Source organism: Syngnathoides biaculeatus, chromosome 16, assembly GCF_019802595.1.
Source record: "Syngnathoides biaculeatus isolate LvHL_M chromosome 16, ASM1980259v1, whole genome shotgun sequence".
Taxonomy (NCBI): domain Eukaryota; kingdom Metazoa; phylum Chordata; class Actinopteri; order Syngnathiformes; family Syngnathidae; genus Syngnathoides; species Syngnathoides biaculeatus.
In genome coordinates, this window is record NC_084655.1 from 8,639,547 (window position 1) to 8,655,951 (window position 16,405).

Consider the following 16,405-nt stretch of genomic DNA (forward strand, 5'->3'; position numbering starts at 1 on the left):
GTTGCTGTGTTGTTAGTGTCATGTTAAAGAAATGTATGAAAATATTATCTATAAAATTTTGATTTCTAAAAAAACAGATGAGATTTTCTAGTATTGTAGATGAGACGACAACGAAAAACAGTTATCATTTGCCTATATAATCTTCTTTTCCTTTCAGCTTGTCCCGTTAGGGGTCACCACAGCCTAATATCCACCCATCCATTTTCTTTGCTGCTTATCCTCACAAGGGTCGCGGGGAGTGCTGGAGCCTATCCCAGCTGTCAACAGGCAGGAGGCGGGGAACACCCTGAACTGGTTGCCAGCCAATCACAGGGCACATCGAGACAAGGAGCCGCACTCACGATCACACCTATGGGCAATTTAGAGTGTCCAATTATTGTTGCATGTTTTTGGGGTGTGGGAGGAAACCGGAGTGCCCAGACAAAACCCACGCGCGTGCGAGGAGAACATGCAAACTCCACACAGGCGGGTCCGGTGTGAGGCCAACGCTTTACTAGCTGCGCCATCTTGCCGCCAAGTGTAATATGTAAACTCAAATTAATTCTCAATTTACAATATAATTAAAACTTTGTTTGATTTTTAAATGTAAATGTTCTTTTTTACTTCTACAAATGGATGACAATTAAAAAGGCAGGTGAAAATAATGTTCCTACATTTTTTTACATGGCATGAAAAGTCTGCACACGGAATTTCTCCGTCTTTTTGTTTTGCTTATTATTAGGCCCAGTACGTCCGGTGACGTCACGGGCGTGACGTATGTCGGTGACGTCAGGCGTCAACGGACGTGCGAGTGACAGACGAGCGGAGGACACGAGAGGCGAACAAAGACCGAGACGGCAGCATGAACGGCACCAAGGAGGACAGCGACAACATCAGCCAGGACAGCGCGAAGGAGAAGATGTCGGCGGGCCCGTGCGAGAAGTTCCAGGCGAACTTTTTCAACAAAACCAAATGTCAGAACTGCTTCAAGTCACGCGAGCTGCACGTGCCCGTGCGCCCACCAATGGAACACGTACGTCCACCTTTAAAATATCTCATTTGAAAACCGTTTACAATATTAATTGATTGCTAGCTTCACAGAGCTAATGCCGGTTAGCCCTTCGTCATTAAAGTCCACTTAAATTACGTGACGTCCTCTCGGTGTTCACTCTGGTGTGAAATATAAAGATGCCTCAGACCTTCAATTTAGCACCTTTATACATTATTAGTGTTCTCTTGGGCTTTTTGCGAAAGGACATTGTTTTTAGACAGCCCCATCGGCATTTTAGAGTTTACTATCTACTCCTGGTATTACCATTTCCTTCTCATTCGGTGGACTTCGATTCTACAAAAATGGAAACAATAAAATTGATGCTCGATATAGAAGTACAACGCGGTTCCCAAACTTTCAAACATTTTTACACAGTTTTTACACCACACACCAAAAACGACCTCTCTCAGTACCACTAAAGCGAGTGTTATATTAAAATAAAGAATAGTTCGCCTGCATTTTTTTTTTATCATGTGACAGAGGTTGTATTCGTAAAGTTGCAATATTACAAGAAAAAAAAACTTGTAATCTTCCAAGAATCAAATTCAAAATATACATTTAAAAATGTTTTACATAACATGTTACAGGGGAAAAATAGTTCAAATGACAAACAGAAAAGCAACACCCTAAGGTTGACACTTTTATAAGGATTAAGTCAAAATGTTACACGCAAAAACAAAAAATGTACTGAAATAAAAGTGTTTTTTTATTTTCAAAAGTTTATTCATGCAGATTCACAGAAAATGCAGTGACTTAAAAGTTAAATACAACAGAACTTGGACATGGGTGGCGATTCATTGGCATCGTGCTATGCAGGCTGCCCCTTGTGGAACTCAGAGGTCGACTTCTTCAGTCTTTGGTTGCCCCTGTCCCACTTTTTATGAACTGGGTTTTTATGAAATGAAAACAACTTTTTGAGCGTATTTAATTTAATTTAGGTTGTAAACGACTTGCAATAAATCTTATTCTGTCTGTTTCCATTTTACACAATGTACCTATTTCTTTGGAATTGTCTTTGTACTATCCATCCATCCATCCATCAATTATCTACCATGGCTTATCCTCACAAGGGTCACAGGTGTGAATCTAAATTACTTCACACACACCAAAACGTTAGAGCATGATTCAACATAACGATGGGAGACATCATTGATCGGCTTGGTAAATTATGACATTTAAGACGATCAAGCGATCGGCATGAAATGCTAATTATCGACCAATACCGATGAAGCAGATCAGATAGATGTAAAGTTTATTTCAAATCTTTTTTTTTGGGTATTGGATGTGTGAAACGTCTTCATGTGCATGTGTGCTACCTAAAGAACAATTACATTTCCACGTGGGGATAAATAACAAATACCGACCTGGCCCTTCTGTCTGCGTCACTTATATTAATTTAGTGTTTGTGGTCAATTCATTGTTTTTTTTTTTAAAGAAACCTCCACGTTTGTTCATGTCTGACATCATTTTTGCATAGTTGAAACATGTTTCAGCTCTTCAAAGATATTTCCTCACTGGCCACAATATCAGGGTGCAAGGTTCTAATCTTCACTCTCACTCCCCCAATTTCCCCCCCCCCCCTTCAGTACATAAAATTGTCAACACTGAAAATTCCAAATAGTCCATAAATGTGAGGGGCAATTTTCTGTGTATGTTTGCCCCATTAGCTGTAGACCAGACTGTATCAGAGTAGAGTCTGCCTTGTGTCCAGTCAGCTGGGATCAACACCATCGCATCGTGTGGTCATAAAAAAATGTTTTGTCTTTACATCTGAATTTGTGTATGAATGCTTGTTTGTCCATGTGTGTCCTAAAAGTGACAAGTGATTAAATGATTTTAAAAAAATGTTCTGTGGGATGATGTGATTAATAAGATCTTTGTGTGTTTGTAACTCTTTCCCGTGCTGGCTTAGGCCAAGGCGGTGCACGCCGGCTGGCTGTGTTTGGCACCCGAGGGGACAGATTTTGACAAAGCGGCACACAGATCACGAGTAAGCGGTGGCGTTCAGTTGTGATGATGTGATGATGATAATAGTGATGAAGATGATCAAGAGAATATCCGTAATGATATAATAATGATGATGATGACAACTTCTATCATGAAGATGATGATGTTGTCACTTCTTTGTTTTCTTCCTCGTCCCTCCAGAAATGGCAGCGTCGTTTCTTTGTGCTGTACGAGGACGGCATAGTGACGTTCGCGCTGGACGAGTTGGTGAGGCAGCCGTGTCGCTCCAGATGTTACACACGAGGATTTCGGATTAGTCCTGTCATTAATGCACATCCTCCTCCCTCCTCCCTAACCCTTAACCTTTGTATCCTCCTCAAATTTACAATCTTAATGCCGCTGTTAATACATAAAAAATATTGCAGCTCACTTCAACAACTTTAGACTTACAATTTCAGACAAAATTTCATGCCAGAAGCTGTAACAGACAAAATGCGTGCAAAATCAAATCTTAAAAATAATGGAAAAATACAATAAAAACATCTCAGAGGAGGACAGTGGGGTTAAAAGTCCTCAATTCGTTCTGAGGATTTGACAAATTTTTTTTCCTGCTTCCAGCCGACCACTTTGCCCCACGGCATGTTAGACATGAACACATGCACGGCCATCTTAGACCCGGAAGTGCGCACCGGCCAAAAGAACTCGTTGTGCATCGTCACCCCAGAAAAGGAAGTCTACGTCCGCGCAGACAACAAGGACACCATCAGCGGGTATGTACCTTCTCACTTCTTCCCTTTCTTAGCAATTGTCATGTTGTTTTCTGTCCTGACACTTCCTGCCCTCTTTTACTGTCTTTCCTAGCATCTTACTCCATCTTCTCACCTCTTCCTTTCAACACACTTCTAGTTTTCTCATTTCCAGTCTCCTCAGGTTCTTCTGTCTCTCCTGCCCTTTTACTTCCTTCCTTCTCACTTTATGGGGAATTTTTGTGACTGGTTTAAATCCAGCACAAAGTGTGGCGTAACTTTTGGTGGAGTGGTGGAGGAGACCCGACGTTGGTCATTTTGTAGACCAGCACAGACCAGCGTATCACTGTGGGAGTGATCCAGGCCGTCTTCACTATGTTCAATCAAAGCAACTCTTCATATTCCCTTTAAATGCCGCATTTTGACATTGCAGATTGCAGAAGATCAAATTTTCCCCAAGATGAAACTATTTTCATGATTCAGAGAGTTAGTCAGTCAAAAAGAACAAAGTTCGATGTGGTCTAAGCAGACATAACTTTGCACACGTCCAAAGACACACCCTCGTTGACCCAAAACATCAACTTGGACAGACTCGTCTGCCAAATCGGTAAACATGTGCGGCATGCAAACTTGCACAAAAATCTGGATGTGTTAGCATTTGCGCCTCAATGGAGATGATCCCTTAATGAAAATCGAGCACTTTGTCTTCACACCTTCGATCATCGTCCCTTTCCTGATGATTTGTGTGCACTCTCTTGCTAGGTGGAGTGATCAGCTGGCTGTGTTTGTGCAGGATGATGCCAACAACCTCAAGAAGAAACGCAAAGTGGATGCTGCCAGCGTGCAGGTATGAAACGAGCATCATCGTCAAAACTATGACGTCATAAAAGGTTAACTGATCATCCAGTGTTGCTCAACCCAAGCATTCTCTCTCTCGCTCTCAGGAACCTTCTCCTGCCAAGATGTCCACCCCAGGCCCCACCTTTCAAGTGCCATTGGTGGCAGGTGCCAGCCATTGGCAGGAGGACCGACAGGAAGAGAGGAACCATGTCTGGACTGCAACCGGAAGTGATCCTGAACACGCCCTTGGAACAGGTTCAGTCCAAACATCAGCTTATCATAGCCGCTTCATGTCCAATCACGTGCTCTTCTTGCAGTTCTTGTCTTTATACAACCTGCTGTCTTTCCTATCATTTTCTACCTTAACATTTTGTGCCCTGGTTCCCATCCTCTTTCTTCCTGGGCTTTCACTTCCTGTCTCTTTCTTCTCAATTCTGTCTTTGCATTTCCTGCTAACATTCTTTCCCATTACTTCCTGCCATCATTTCCTGTCCTGTCACGTCTTTTCCTCTCACTTCCTATCCTCTCATTTCCTTTCCTGTCACATCTTTTCCTGTCACTTCCTGTCTTCTCACTGCCTGTCTTTTCATATCCTGTTGTTATGCTTCCTGCCACCATTTCTTTCCCATCACTTCCTCCCTTCACATTTCCTTCCTCTTACTAGCCTCTCACATCTTTTCCTTTCTCTTCCTTTCTACACGCTTCCTGTCCTCACAATACCCGTCTTCTCACTTCTTGCCGTCTTTCCTGTTTTGTCACTTCCCGCCTTATGACTTTGTCTTCTGCGGCGTTCCTTCACAGACCCCCATGTTTGTGATGTCGCTGACACCCAGTTGACATGTGGAAGTTTGCATCCAGACTGTGATCCACCTGAACAGGAGACAAAGTTCATCCAAACGTGCCCTAACAACATGGACGTGAACCAACTAAGGTGACCAGGCACTCAACATCCTGCTCACAACTCATAACCAATCAGTGGAATTGTGATCAAGGAGTGTTTGTTTTCTATACGTTTTGCAGATGTGACGTTTCAGCAGGGAAGCGACTGCAGAGTGGGGAGGCGTCCGGGATGCAACAGGAAGAGAGGACATACTCGTCCAGGTGGGGCAGGAGTGACGCTCGCCCCTCCAAGCGAGAGGTATACGCGTACGTCAGGAAGATCCTCTCTCATTTCATCTTTCATCCACCTCTTCTGACTTATTCACTTACTGACAAATTCATTCACATATTAACTCACTCACTCACTCACTGCCCAGCAAAATACTAATTCAAGTGCAACATAATGACATCATGAAACTCACTCATTCACTAAACATACTCTCTGCTCATTCACTACCTCACTGTCAGTCATCCACTCATTCACTACTTCACACAATATCGCAATCACACACTCACTCATTCATTTACTCACTCACTCGCTAACCTTTTCACTAGCACACTGCTATTCATTCACTAAACTCACCAATTCACTCACATATTTTTTCAATAACTCACTTCACTACCTAGCACAGTCACTGTCTTCCTCATCTGCTCACTGGCAACCAGTGATGTACAGATGGCTCTGGGCTGCATGGTGGCATCTGTAGAGCTTTACTGGCTCATTCTAGCTGTGGAGGCTGCTTATAATGAAACTTGGGTGTGTGTTCTCAATTTTGGACCCACTCCACAAACGGCTTTTGGATTACAATCTCCTAAAAGCTTCCAGCGGTGCAGTGATCCAATGGACCAGTGTCACCACCCCCCATGGTGGGCTAATCCAGACTGCTCAGCCCCCCACACAACCATCCCAACTGTTCCAGTTAACTTGAAATCATGTCAACATAATTTATTTCAATTTTTTTTTCCATGCAGCCAGATCTATTAAACTTCAAAAAAGGTTGGCTGGTGAAGCTGGACAACGATGCTCAGGTAAACATCGTTGTCACCTCTGTGAAATATACGCAGGAGTGCAAGGAGGGAGGGATAAATATATACATTTGATATTTAAAGTACTCGATTGACATCACACAGAATCGAGAACTTGTGGAATGACATAAAAAAATCTTGTTTCTGAAACAAAACCAAGAAATATAAATGAATTGTGGAATGTCGTTAAGGAATCTTGGAGTGGAATAATATCCGAAAGCTGCCACAAGTTGGTTGAAAAACATGCATTGATTGAAGACTCTAAATTGCCCTGAGGTGTGATTGTGAGTGCAACTGTTGTTTGTCTCAATGTGCCCAGCGATTGGATGGCATCCAGTTCAGGGTGTACCCCCCACCCCACCCCCATCGTAACATGGCAGTACTTATGGGCTCATTCAGGTGTCTAAATCCTGTAAAAGCCTCTTTATTCATCCGCGTTGCCCCACGTAGCACCGCTGCAAAGCTTGTGTGTAGCTTGCCAAAAAACGTCATAAAAAGTTGCTGCGCAGAGAAAGCTGCACAATTTATCTCTCGTGATTGGTCCACTTTGGTCACGTGCTGTGATGGCGTACTCACCGTTCCTCTCTGGTCCACATACAACCTATGCCGCTGCCTTCTTGATCGTTTTTGCTGCATAATTTTAGTTCCACGGTCGCCATTGTTTCTTTGTTCATTAATACGGAAAGTAAAGGAAAGGAAAAATGGCTTCTGGAAATGACAAAAAAGTCCAGAGGAAACTACACCCAGTGGCGTCCTTGCCAATATCAATCGTAGTGACACCTCTGACTTGAATGAGAACTGCAGGTAAACTAAGCCGTGATAGCCGCAGTGACATCATTGCGGTCATCCCACGCGAGCATAAAGAGGCCTTCAAAAGGAAATTAAATGAGAGCTTTACCCCCCACTTTTGTGTGTGCCTTTGAACTTTGTCTTTTTCTCTCTCTAGTGGAGAAAGTACTGGTTTGTCTTGTCTGCTGACAGCCTCAAGTTCTACAAGGACACATTGGCTGAGGAGGTTTGTCAACAAGCTCGTTTCCCCATGTATTTTTGGAGGGGATTTTTAGTTTGCTTCTCTTTCCTTGCTTCAATTGTGGCGTCTTTTTTTTCTTCTCCTTCAGGCTTCGAAGCAGGAAGGTGAAGTGGACCTGAGCGAGTGCTTCAAAGTGTCAGAGCAGCAGGTCCACAAGAACTACGGCTTCCAGATCCACGTGAGACTAAATATTGAACAGTTAAATTCAACTTTTTTTTTGTCGACAGCATGAACTTTGAACCTTCTTTCAATGTCTTCCAGACTCCAAATGGTACCTGCACGCTGTCAGCCATGACAGCAGGAATACGGAGGAACTGGGTCCAAGCGCTAATGAAAAATGTGCACACCACTCCTGATGTCACCAGGTAACATATTCCCAACTTTCAAACCTTCATTTATGAACAATGTTATCTTTTTTTCAAAGTATTATTTATTTAATTTGTCCTGTTCAGCTCAATGAATGAACTTGAGATGATGCATGGTTAATGTCATAATCTTTTTGTGAGTAGTCATGAGTTGAAGCTTTAACTTTGGCATTTCTAGACGTCTTATGTACATAAACTTACTGAATTATACATTTCCATTTAACTGATGTATAAAATATACTATAAATGTTTCTGGTACTTATTTTCCAAGAAATGTATTGATAACCTTTGACTGTACAAACTCAAATGTGTTACCTTATTTACCTATAATTAAATGTTTGATTCAACATCAACTTACATACGTTAACATGGTGCACTCATTGGCAAGACCCCACCTTAACTCTGCTCACCATGCTTACCGTTACCAGTACTTTAGTTTCCCTTACTTTTGTTGTTGTTAATTCCCAAAGTCAGCATTACTTTTTGACTTCTTCTTTTCAATTTTCCAATAAATAAGATGTATCATCTTACATACCTGCACATGTGTTACATGTGTGAACGACATACAGTTTATCAGGCACACTTGTGGTCCTCAGCCCTAATCTCGAATATTTGGTCAAACCGGATGTGACCCCGGATTGGTCGGAGCTGGATCGGCATTCCAAGCCCCGGAGCATTTTGGAGCGCAGGCGGGAAGGCCGTTACAAGACTTTCGACTTGGCCAACCCTCACCCTCCAGGCAGATCGGCTGCGGACGTCGGTCAGTCCCCGCCTCCGCCGCCACCTCAATGCCGTGAGCTGGAGAAGAAAAGGAGGAGGGAGGCCAGGAGAAGGCGCTACGAGAGCATACTGGGCTTGTCTCCTGGCCGTGAGGTGATGGGCGACGCGGCAGGTGCTGCCAGTCTGAAAGACGAAATGGAGGCTTGCTGGAAGCAGGTGGAGAGGAAAAACTCCCTGAAGAACTCAAAGATCCTCCACATCCATAAGGACAACAATGCCACCGACTCCGTGCATGACTACAAGAAGGCGGTGAGCATGTTACGTGTGTTCATCATTTCATAATATCGGTGAGGGAAGCAAATCTTTCTCTTAACACTCAAGTGAACTCACAGTAGACTCATTAAGAAACAAAGTATATTTATAAACGAATTTAAGTCACCTTTTCAATAACTGATCGCCAACCTAACTCTGTCCATAACTTATTAACTATCCCTCAAACTTACTCAGTAACACTGATAAAATTGGTAATTAAATCACCAATCGCCATCAACTCACTAACTCAATCACTTAGCACCTTCCCTAACTCGCCAGACAGCTCACAAACTTGCTGACTCGTAACTCACTCACCCACTAGCTCATTCATTAACTTTCACATTCACTCATTTACTCACTAACACAATCTAACTCAGGCTCGCTCATTAACTTCCAAGCTTAGCAACTCAATAATAAAGTAACACTGATGTGAATTAATTCACTGACGAACTCGCCAGACTGAAGTAAGCAATTGATTATTTGCTGCAAATCAGCTAGCACCGACTTCACAATAGTTTTGAAAAAGTCAGATTCTATTGAGTCAAAGCAGCTCCTTGATCGTTTCAAGTTAGAAGTAGGCTGAAATATCCAAATTTGGGCAGTCACCATTTAAGAATTGCATGACAAAGCTGTTTTGGGGGCAGTCTGTAAACTAAACAGTCATGCGGCTGTTTTTTTTCTCCCCTCAAAGTGTGTCATTTTGATTGGTTTGCGATGGCTACATGTGATTGGCGTGTGTTGTCTGATTGCTGAAGCAGAGTCTAATGACATTAGTGACCCCATTTGATTGGCGCAACAGGTACCCAATGGGCAAGTGGAAAATAGACGCGCACATGCAAGAAGGAATAAATAAAAGTAGCGAACAGCATGTCGATCATTATAACAGTGTACAAATATTGATCCTTCTTCACATAAATACTTAAAGTGCCACTGTCATGAAATGCATTATTTATAGTATGTTATTAATGAAAAAACGACAGCCGACATGGACCCATGCGTTTTTTCATCCCAAAAATAATTTTGACGTATACAGCTTTTTGTAACTCCTGCAATGAAAACCCTCTCGAGGGATTTGTTTTCGAGAAGAAGCGGGAAGTGACGTACATGGCAGGACTGCTCTCAGTGAACTTGTTTATTTCTATGAGTTTTACCTCCAGGTGGATAGGGTTAGGGAGGTGGTTGGGCCGTGATCCGCATGTCTTCTAAATATGGCTCAAAACAATAGGGTAATATTGCCCCAGACACTTCTCTTAGTTGTGAGATGTTTTCTTTGAAAAGAGCTTCCGCGTCTGAAGGGGCGTGTCCTACAGTAGGGGCCACAGGGTGTTTTCAATGGTGAATCACCGGGGTGACGTCACGGACAGTAAATGCAGCCAATATGGCGACCACTTGGATGTCGAATGAGACTTCCGCAACTTTGTGCATGGATGACGTGCTCCCGCTCATATTTATTGTTTTGTGTAGACATTGAGGTGAATAATCTTACATGTATTTTTCAATTCAATGTCTATTTTAGAATGTTTAGGATGACACTAGACCTTTAAGTAACAGTAAAACGTACAATGGATTTGAAGTACTCAGACAAGTACAGTCCATGGAAAATATTACTTCAGTAAATGTAACTGAGTAATGCGCTACTACCGACCTGTGCCAACAAAGTAGGAAATTAACTCCCAAAGTGACTGGCTACGTCACTCACTCTCTATACTTCACTGCTAACTAACTCACCTATGAATTCAACTTACTACTTAATTCATCAACTCACCCAGTGACTTAAGAGTTTGACTCAATTACAAAATTCCCCAAATGCTTGTTATTGCACCAACCAACTCACTAATGAACTAACTTGTTTACTAACTAACTCACAAACTAAAGCTTCTAACCAACTCATAAATGGGCTAAATGCCACCTAACCGAGTCACCAGCTGAGTAACTAAAAAGGTAGTCACTAACTCACAAATGTACGAACTAGGAAAGTCCCTCAATCAATAGCTCATTAATTCACTAACTCACTGACTTGTTTGCTGAGAACTGAGAATGAAGTTGTTTAGTGTTACTAGCGAGCTATTTGAAACTTAATTGTTTCTGTTTGAAGTTTGAGGATCTGAAGCGTCAGCTGGAATTGTCTGAGCGCGGCAGACGGGAGCTAGAGGCTCGTCTCAGCTTGGTGTCTTCTTATGAAGCTACTGCAACGGTAAACGTCCACATTTATTTGATCAGTTAAACATTGTAATGGCGTCGAGTCACGTTTCCTCCTCTCTTTTCTTTCCCAAAGTTGGAATGTTTGCAAAAATCTGGAGATGGTGGTCACTCGCTGGGTGAAACTCTGGTGGGTGGAATGACAGGAAGTAGAAGTCCAGAGCAGCAGCCTCAGCATCTTGACAGCGACAAGGACACGCCAGCAACATGGACGCGTGACAGAGATGAGGATTTACCTCCCATCTGGTGTGAGAGCTTGGCTTCCGAGGCATCACACAGCTCAGACCCTCAGACCATCGGTGAAGCTCAAAACGAACCACTGGACTTGGAGGATTTCATTGGGGATCGGCATGAGATTCCAAGGAAGGACAGTCCACCGTGTCTGGACTCTATCGGCGATTGCCGATCCTCCATGCCGGATCCCCTGGCCGAGGCTGGCGGTGATCAAGGGGCAGTCAGGAAGCTCTCCCAGGAAGTGGAAATCCTTGGCGGCCAGAAGGATGCCCTCGACCAGCGCAACCAGGAGATGCTGAACCAGCTGAGCGAGGCGGACCGGGAGATCCAACGTCTCAAGGAGGAGCTCAGCCTCAGGTGTACAAAACCTTTCCCCAAAAAGATAGAGGACTTGCAGCAGGAACTTCTGGAGAAGGACCAGCAGCTCCTGGAGGCACAGACTCTCATCACATCCCTAAAGGACAGACTGAGGCATGCCGAGTTTCTCCTGCAGCAGGAGGAGGAGGAGGAAGACGAAGCTAGCGTGGGGAACGCCGAGGCAGTGGGCATAGGGAGCACCAACTGCTTCCTGCTACGATGCTTCCAAGCCACCGAGGCCAAGCTCATTGAGCTTGAGAGGAAGCTCCACCATTCACAGATCAGCTGTAGGCAGCTCCAGACAGAGAACGAAGCCTTGAAGGAAGCAGGGAAGCTTTACAGACAAAACGCCACGCAAACCGAGCCAGACTTCTTGAGGCCAGCCCCTGCGGATAAAAGAACGCAGCAGATGGTGGAGTGGACCATACTCAGGTGGAAGGTTCTGGACAGGTTCCTGGAGGTTGTCAACAGACTGGACGTTGTAAAGACCAAGATGGGAAACGAGGAGGAAGCGGGGCACCCAGTTACTTCCTGCCAACTGAAGCTGGACGAGCTTTGGAGCGCGTTGTTGGATGACGTCAACGCCAACGCTTCCCATGTACAAGAACAAAATGAGATTCTTGATGATGTGATTCCACAGATGATTCCGGAAAATCAGATGTTGTTGGATGGGACGCTTTTCAAGGAAGATGAGGAGACCTCCGCTGGTTTAGACAGGAAATGCAAGGAGAATGTCCAAGATGTTCTTGGGAATACACAACATGTCAGCAGATCTGAAAGCGGCAGGATAACGGACGATGCCAAGCATTTGAGCGCTCTGGACGATAGTGGTGTGGAATTTTTGGGGATGATCGTCCAGATCATCTCGTCCTGGATCAACGTGATGTCGTCCAGCTTGCGGGACAAAGTCAGGATGACAGCTGAGCATTTACGGGCCACCTTTATATTCTCTACTGAGGCTGCGTTCTGCTTTCATATGACCAGCAAGTGCAACGGCTTGCTGGAAGAAAATACGAAACTCCGAAGGCGACTTTCCCAGGCGGAGAAGCAAGAAGCTAATGTTGACGTCGGCATCCAGGTGGAACAGGAAGCGGAAGAAGGAGACGAGGTGACGAGACTAGAGGAAGCTGGTCTAGTCGCTGCACTGACAGGCCGTGTGACAGATCTGGAGGAGCAGCTGTCATCTACGCGACAAAAACTGACGGCAGATCAGAAGCAACATGACGAGGAGGTGGAAAACATTAAGGTAGTGGATGCTAAATAATGTAAACAACTTTTCATAGACAAACGAGGTTTCAGGGCAAGAATATTCATGTTGTTCACAAAAGGTTCATTGATGTCAAAATTGTCTTTGTTTACAATAGCTATACATTTGGTTTGTTGAAGAATGGGTGTTTGATTTCTACAAAAATATGTTCGTTAGGTTAATTTAGGAACGAAATTGTCTATGAGGTTTGTTTGAAATCATCTCTGATGTTTCTGAAAAGGCGGAAACTGGTTAGAGCTTTGGTCTCGCAGTTCTGATGACCGGGGTTCAAATCCCGGACCTGCCTGTGTGGAGTTTGCATGTTCTCCCCGTGCTTGTGTGGGTTTTCTCCTGGCACTCCGGTTTCCCACATCCCCAAAAAACATGCAACTTTTTGGGACACTCTAAATTGCCCCTAGGTGTGACTGTTGCCTGTCTTCATGTGCCCTGAGATTGGCTGGTGACCAGTTCATGTTATACCCCCGCCTCCATGCCCGTTGAGTGGCGGGATAGGTTCTAGCACTCCTGCGACCCTTGTCAGGATAAGTGGCTTAGAAAATTGATGGATAGAGGTGAAAGTTCCAGAGAGGCGGGGTTTCTCAGTATTGAGAGACACCCCGCAGCATTGAAAGCTGAATGTCTCAATTTGAATTGGCATTTTGGAACCTTGTTTTTTTTTTAATTCATTTATTGTCTGGTTTGTTCACAAGAGTCTTACTCTGATATGTCAAATTTACAAGACATTTTTTTTGGTCTGTGTGGTTCTACATTAAACTTTTGGGGGGGATATACGCTGTTATCAGGCAGCGTATGGGCAGAGCCTGGCCGCCATGGAGGATTGTCACATGAAGGCAGCAGGGGAAGTACACCGCAAACACCTCCAGGAAGTTGAATTTCTCCTGGCTGAGAAAGACCGGATGCTCAAGGAGGAGGCTGTTGCTACGGCAACCGGTGAGATGCTCATCCATGTGTGTGACAATAGTTGCTAATCAAAATAGGGCAATCGGGCACTGCACCACCACACACGGTGGTCGGTGCCATACTTTTTATGAATCCAAAAAGTTAAATGCAATTATTAATAATAAAATAACAGTATGTAGAGTGGACACCAGCTACATAATGAAAGAAAAATATCCTCCAAAAATATTAAATAAGCCTGGATGAACCACCAATAACCCCAAAAAAAAAAAATGGAATAAATGTTTAATCCCCGCTCAGATTTTATGAGCAATGGTGAAAAGATTTCTTACAATTACAATTCAAAATTGGACCTTTTCTTTGAAGAACAAATTGCCCCGCCCTATTTAGTGTATATGATTTGTCAATGATGAGTGATCAACTTCCTGTGTGTTCACCTTCCTGTGCATCGGGGTCAGCCATCGAAGCCATCCAGCGCGCTCACCGCCTGGAGTTGGAAAAGGAAGTGCAGAGGAGATCTCAAACACTCAATATCACAGGAAACTGTCTCATGGAGGAAGTCTACAAACAACACAGGTACATACACGCCTACCACAATCTGTTAGCACATTAGCATGTAGCCCATCCATAAATGTGTGTGTGCGTGCGTGCGTGTGTGCGTGCAGTGAGGAGTTGGCGTCCTGTCAGCAGGAGCTGGAGGATCTGTCCTATCGGTTCACGCTCAAGTGTGTGGAGATTGATCACATGACTCAAGAGCTGGATGCTCAGAGGGAAACGCTGAGTCAGCGGCAGCAGGAGAACCAGGATTTGATGGAACAAAACCAGGTCAGAGTCAAGAGTCTCGTGAAGGTGGTTTGTTTCAATAATTGAATGACAAATGTAGTTTTTGAGTGGCTGATTGCATGTTATCTGCATGGGATCGGTGCTTTATGATCCTCTCTGTTTTAAGAGTTTTGCAGCCATCTTGTGGCACTCTATAGGGTATTGCACCCCCGATTGGGTGGGGTAGTAAATCGATTTTTGCTATTTGAAGGACAGCTTTGATAGACTCAGTTTTGTGACCATGTTTTGCAGGAGCTGAGCGTTCACCTGGGGTCCGAGCTAAGTCGGGTGACCAAACAGGAAGTACTTCCTAACAATAAGGACGCCAACATTTACAAGATGGAGGTGAGTGGATGGTAGAAATCATTTCCTATCAACTGCAGTATGTATTTGCCTGTCTCGCGAGTAATGTATCATAGTGTGTAGGGAGTTTTAGTAGACTTATTGGGAACTTGTCTAGGTCCACAACTAAAAAAAAAAAAATCCCTAAATGGTAATTAAGGAGTGAGGAATGAGTAAATAATCCCCAACGCATCATATGGTGTGGTTTCAGCTGCTGCTGCGTGTGAAAGAGAGCGAACTCCAGAGTGTGCGGCAACAAGTCGCCACTCTCCAGGACAAACTGCAAGTGGCGCCGAAGCTCAAAGTTGACTGGACTAACGACTGACGGCACAGCAATTAGCAAGATGGAAAGTCTGTTGGAGCCTGTCCTGCCCACCTTTGCCCTCATGTAGCACTTAGATCATTTAACAATATTTTGAATATCTTTTCAGGTGGCTCATGATGTTTTATCCACGATGTTGTAAATAGTTAATGTGAGAAATTATGTTTATTATTTTATATTTGCATTTTTCCCTTGTGTCTCTCTCAATAAAGACAGTTAAACTTGTGTTGTGTCAAAGTAAAATTAAAGCATCTTTGAACAAGAGGCTAATTTAAAAGGAAAGTCGATGGAACACATTCAATTCATCAATCCATCCATTTTCTGAGCCGCTGATCCTCACAAGGGTCACAGGAGTGCTGGAACCTATCTCGGCTGTCAACCGTCAGGGAGGTGGGGTACACCCTGAACTGGTCGCCAGCCAATCTCGGGAGACATGAAGACAGGCAACAGCCACACTCATAATCACACCTAGGGGTAATTGACCCCTCTGTACAGGGCACTTAACCACGCCTTCCGAAGTGACGTCACGCCACGTGCGCTGACGTAAGACAATTCGTAAAAAATGCCAAATACAATACAATACATTGTTAACTGAGACAGACGCCATGCTTCTGATTTCATTCAATCATTCACACGTAGCAATGTTATGCTAGCGGAGAATGTCTCATTCATTTATACGAGACGTGTATTAAAAATCAAATTTAGGGCATATCTTCGTGCAAACACAGTCTGGTTAAGCTTCTGGCCGCGAGCCAGCAAGAAATCAATACGTTTGTGCAGTCCGATCATTGCTAAATATCGCTCAACCAAGAATAAGTGAATCAATCGTTCACACGCAGCAGTGTTATGCTAGCGAAGAACTTCGAATTCATTTATACGAGACATGTATTGAAAATCAAATATAGGGCATACCTTCGTGCAAACATATCTGTTCCGGTTGATATCAGATGGATTTAGTTGATGATGCGGTCTTCCACAAAGTTTGATCCATCGAAGGCATTTTTCGTACTGGGTCTTCGGTTTTGGAAAGGGTACGAATCGAACTCCACCAACTAGCCTTTCAGGATACC

At 43.8% G+C, this 16,405-nt stretch overlaps 1 protein-coding gene across 1 annotated transcript; it reads left to right on the plus strand.

The window, feature by feature from the left end:
- The first annotated feature begins 755 nt into the window (after positions 1–755).
- LOC133513960 (myosin phosphatase Rho-interacting protein-like) lies at positions 756–15,512 on the plus strand. Its single transcript, XM_061845087.1, has 20 exons — positions 756–1,012; positions 2,943–3,020; positions 3,179–3,244; positions 3,596–3,747; positions 4,486–4,570; positions 4,668–4,818; positions 5,365–5,494; positions 5,584–5,701; positions 6,415–6,471; positions 7,415–7,483; positions 7,587–7,676; positions 7,760–7,863; positions 8,460–8,892; positions 10,991–11,089; positions 11,171–12,931; positions 13,735–13,882; positions 14,308–14,425; positions 14,515–14,674; positions 14,924–15,016; positions 15,225–15,512. Exons 1-20 carry the CDS (start codon positions 842–844, stop codon positions 15,336–15,338), a joined length of 4,197 nt encoding a protein of 1,398 aa, XP_061701071.1. The 5' UTR covers positions 756–841; the 3' UTR covers positions 15,339–15,512.
- Positions 15,513–16,405: the final 893 nt, after the last annotated feature.

Coding starts and splice junctions, on each gene's coding strand:
- LOC133513960 (XM_061845087.1), top strand. CDS start 842: ATGAACGGCACCAAGGAGGACAGCGACAACATCAGCCAGGACAGCGCG. Junction 1,013..2,942: donor TGCGCCCACCAATGGAACAC/GTACGTCCACCT, acceptor GTGCTGGCTTAG/GCCAAGGCGGTGCACGCCGG. Junction 15,017..15,224: donor CCAACATTTACAAGATGGAG/GTGAGTGGATGG, acceptor GTGTGGTTTCAG/CTGCTGCTGCGTGTGAAAGA.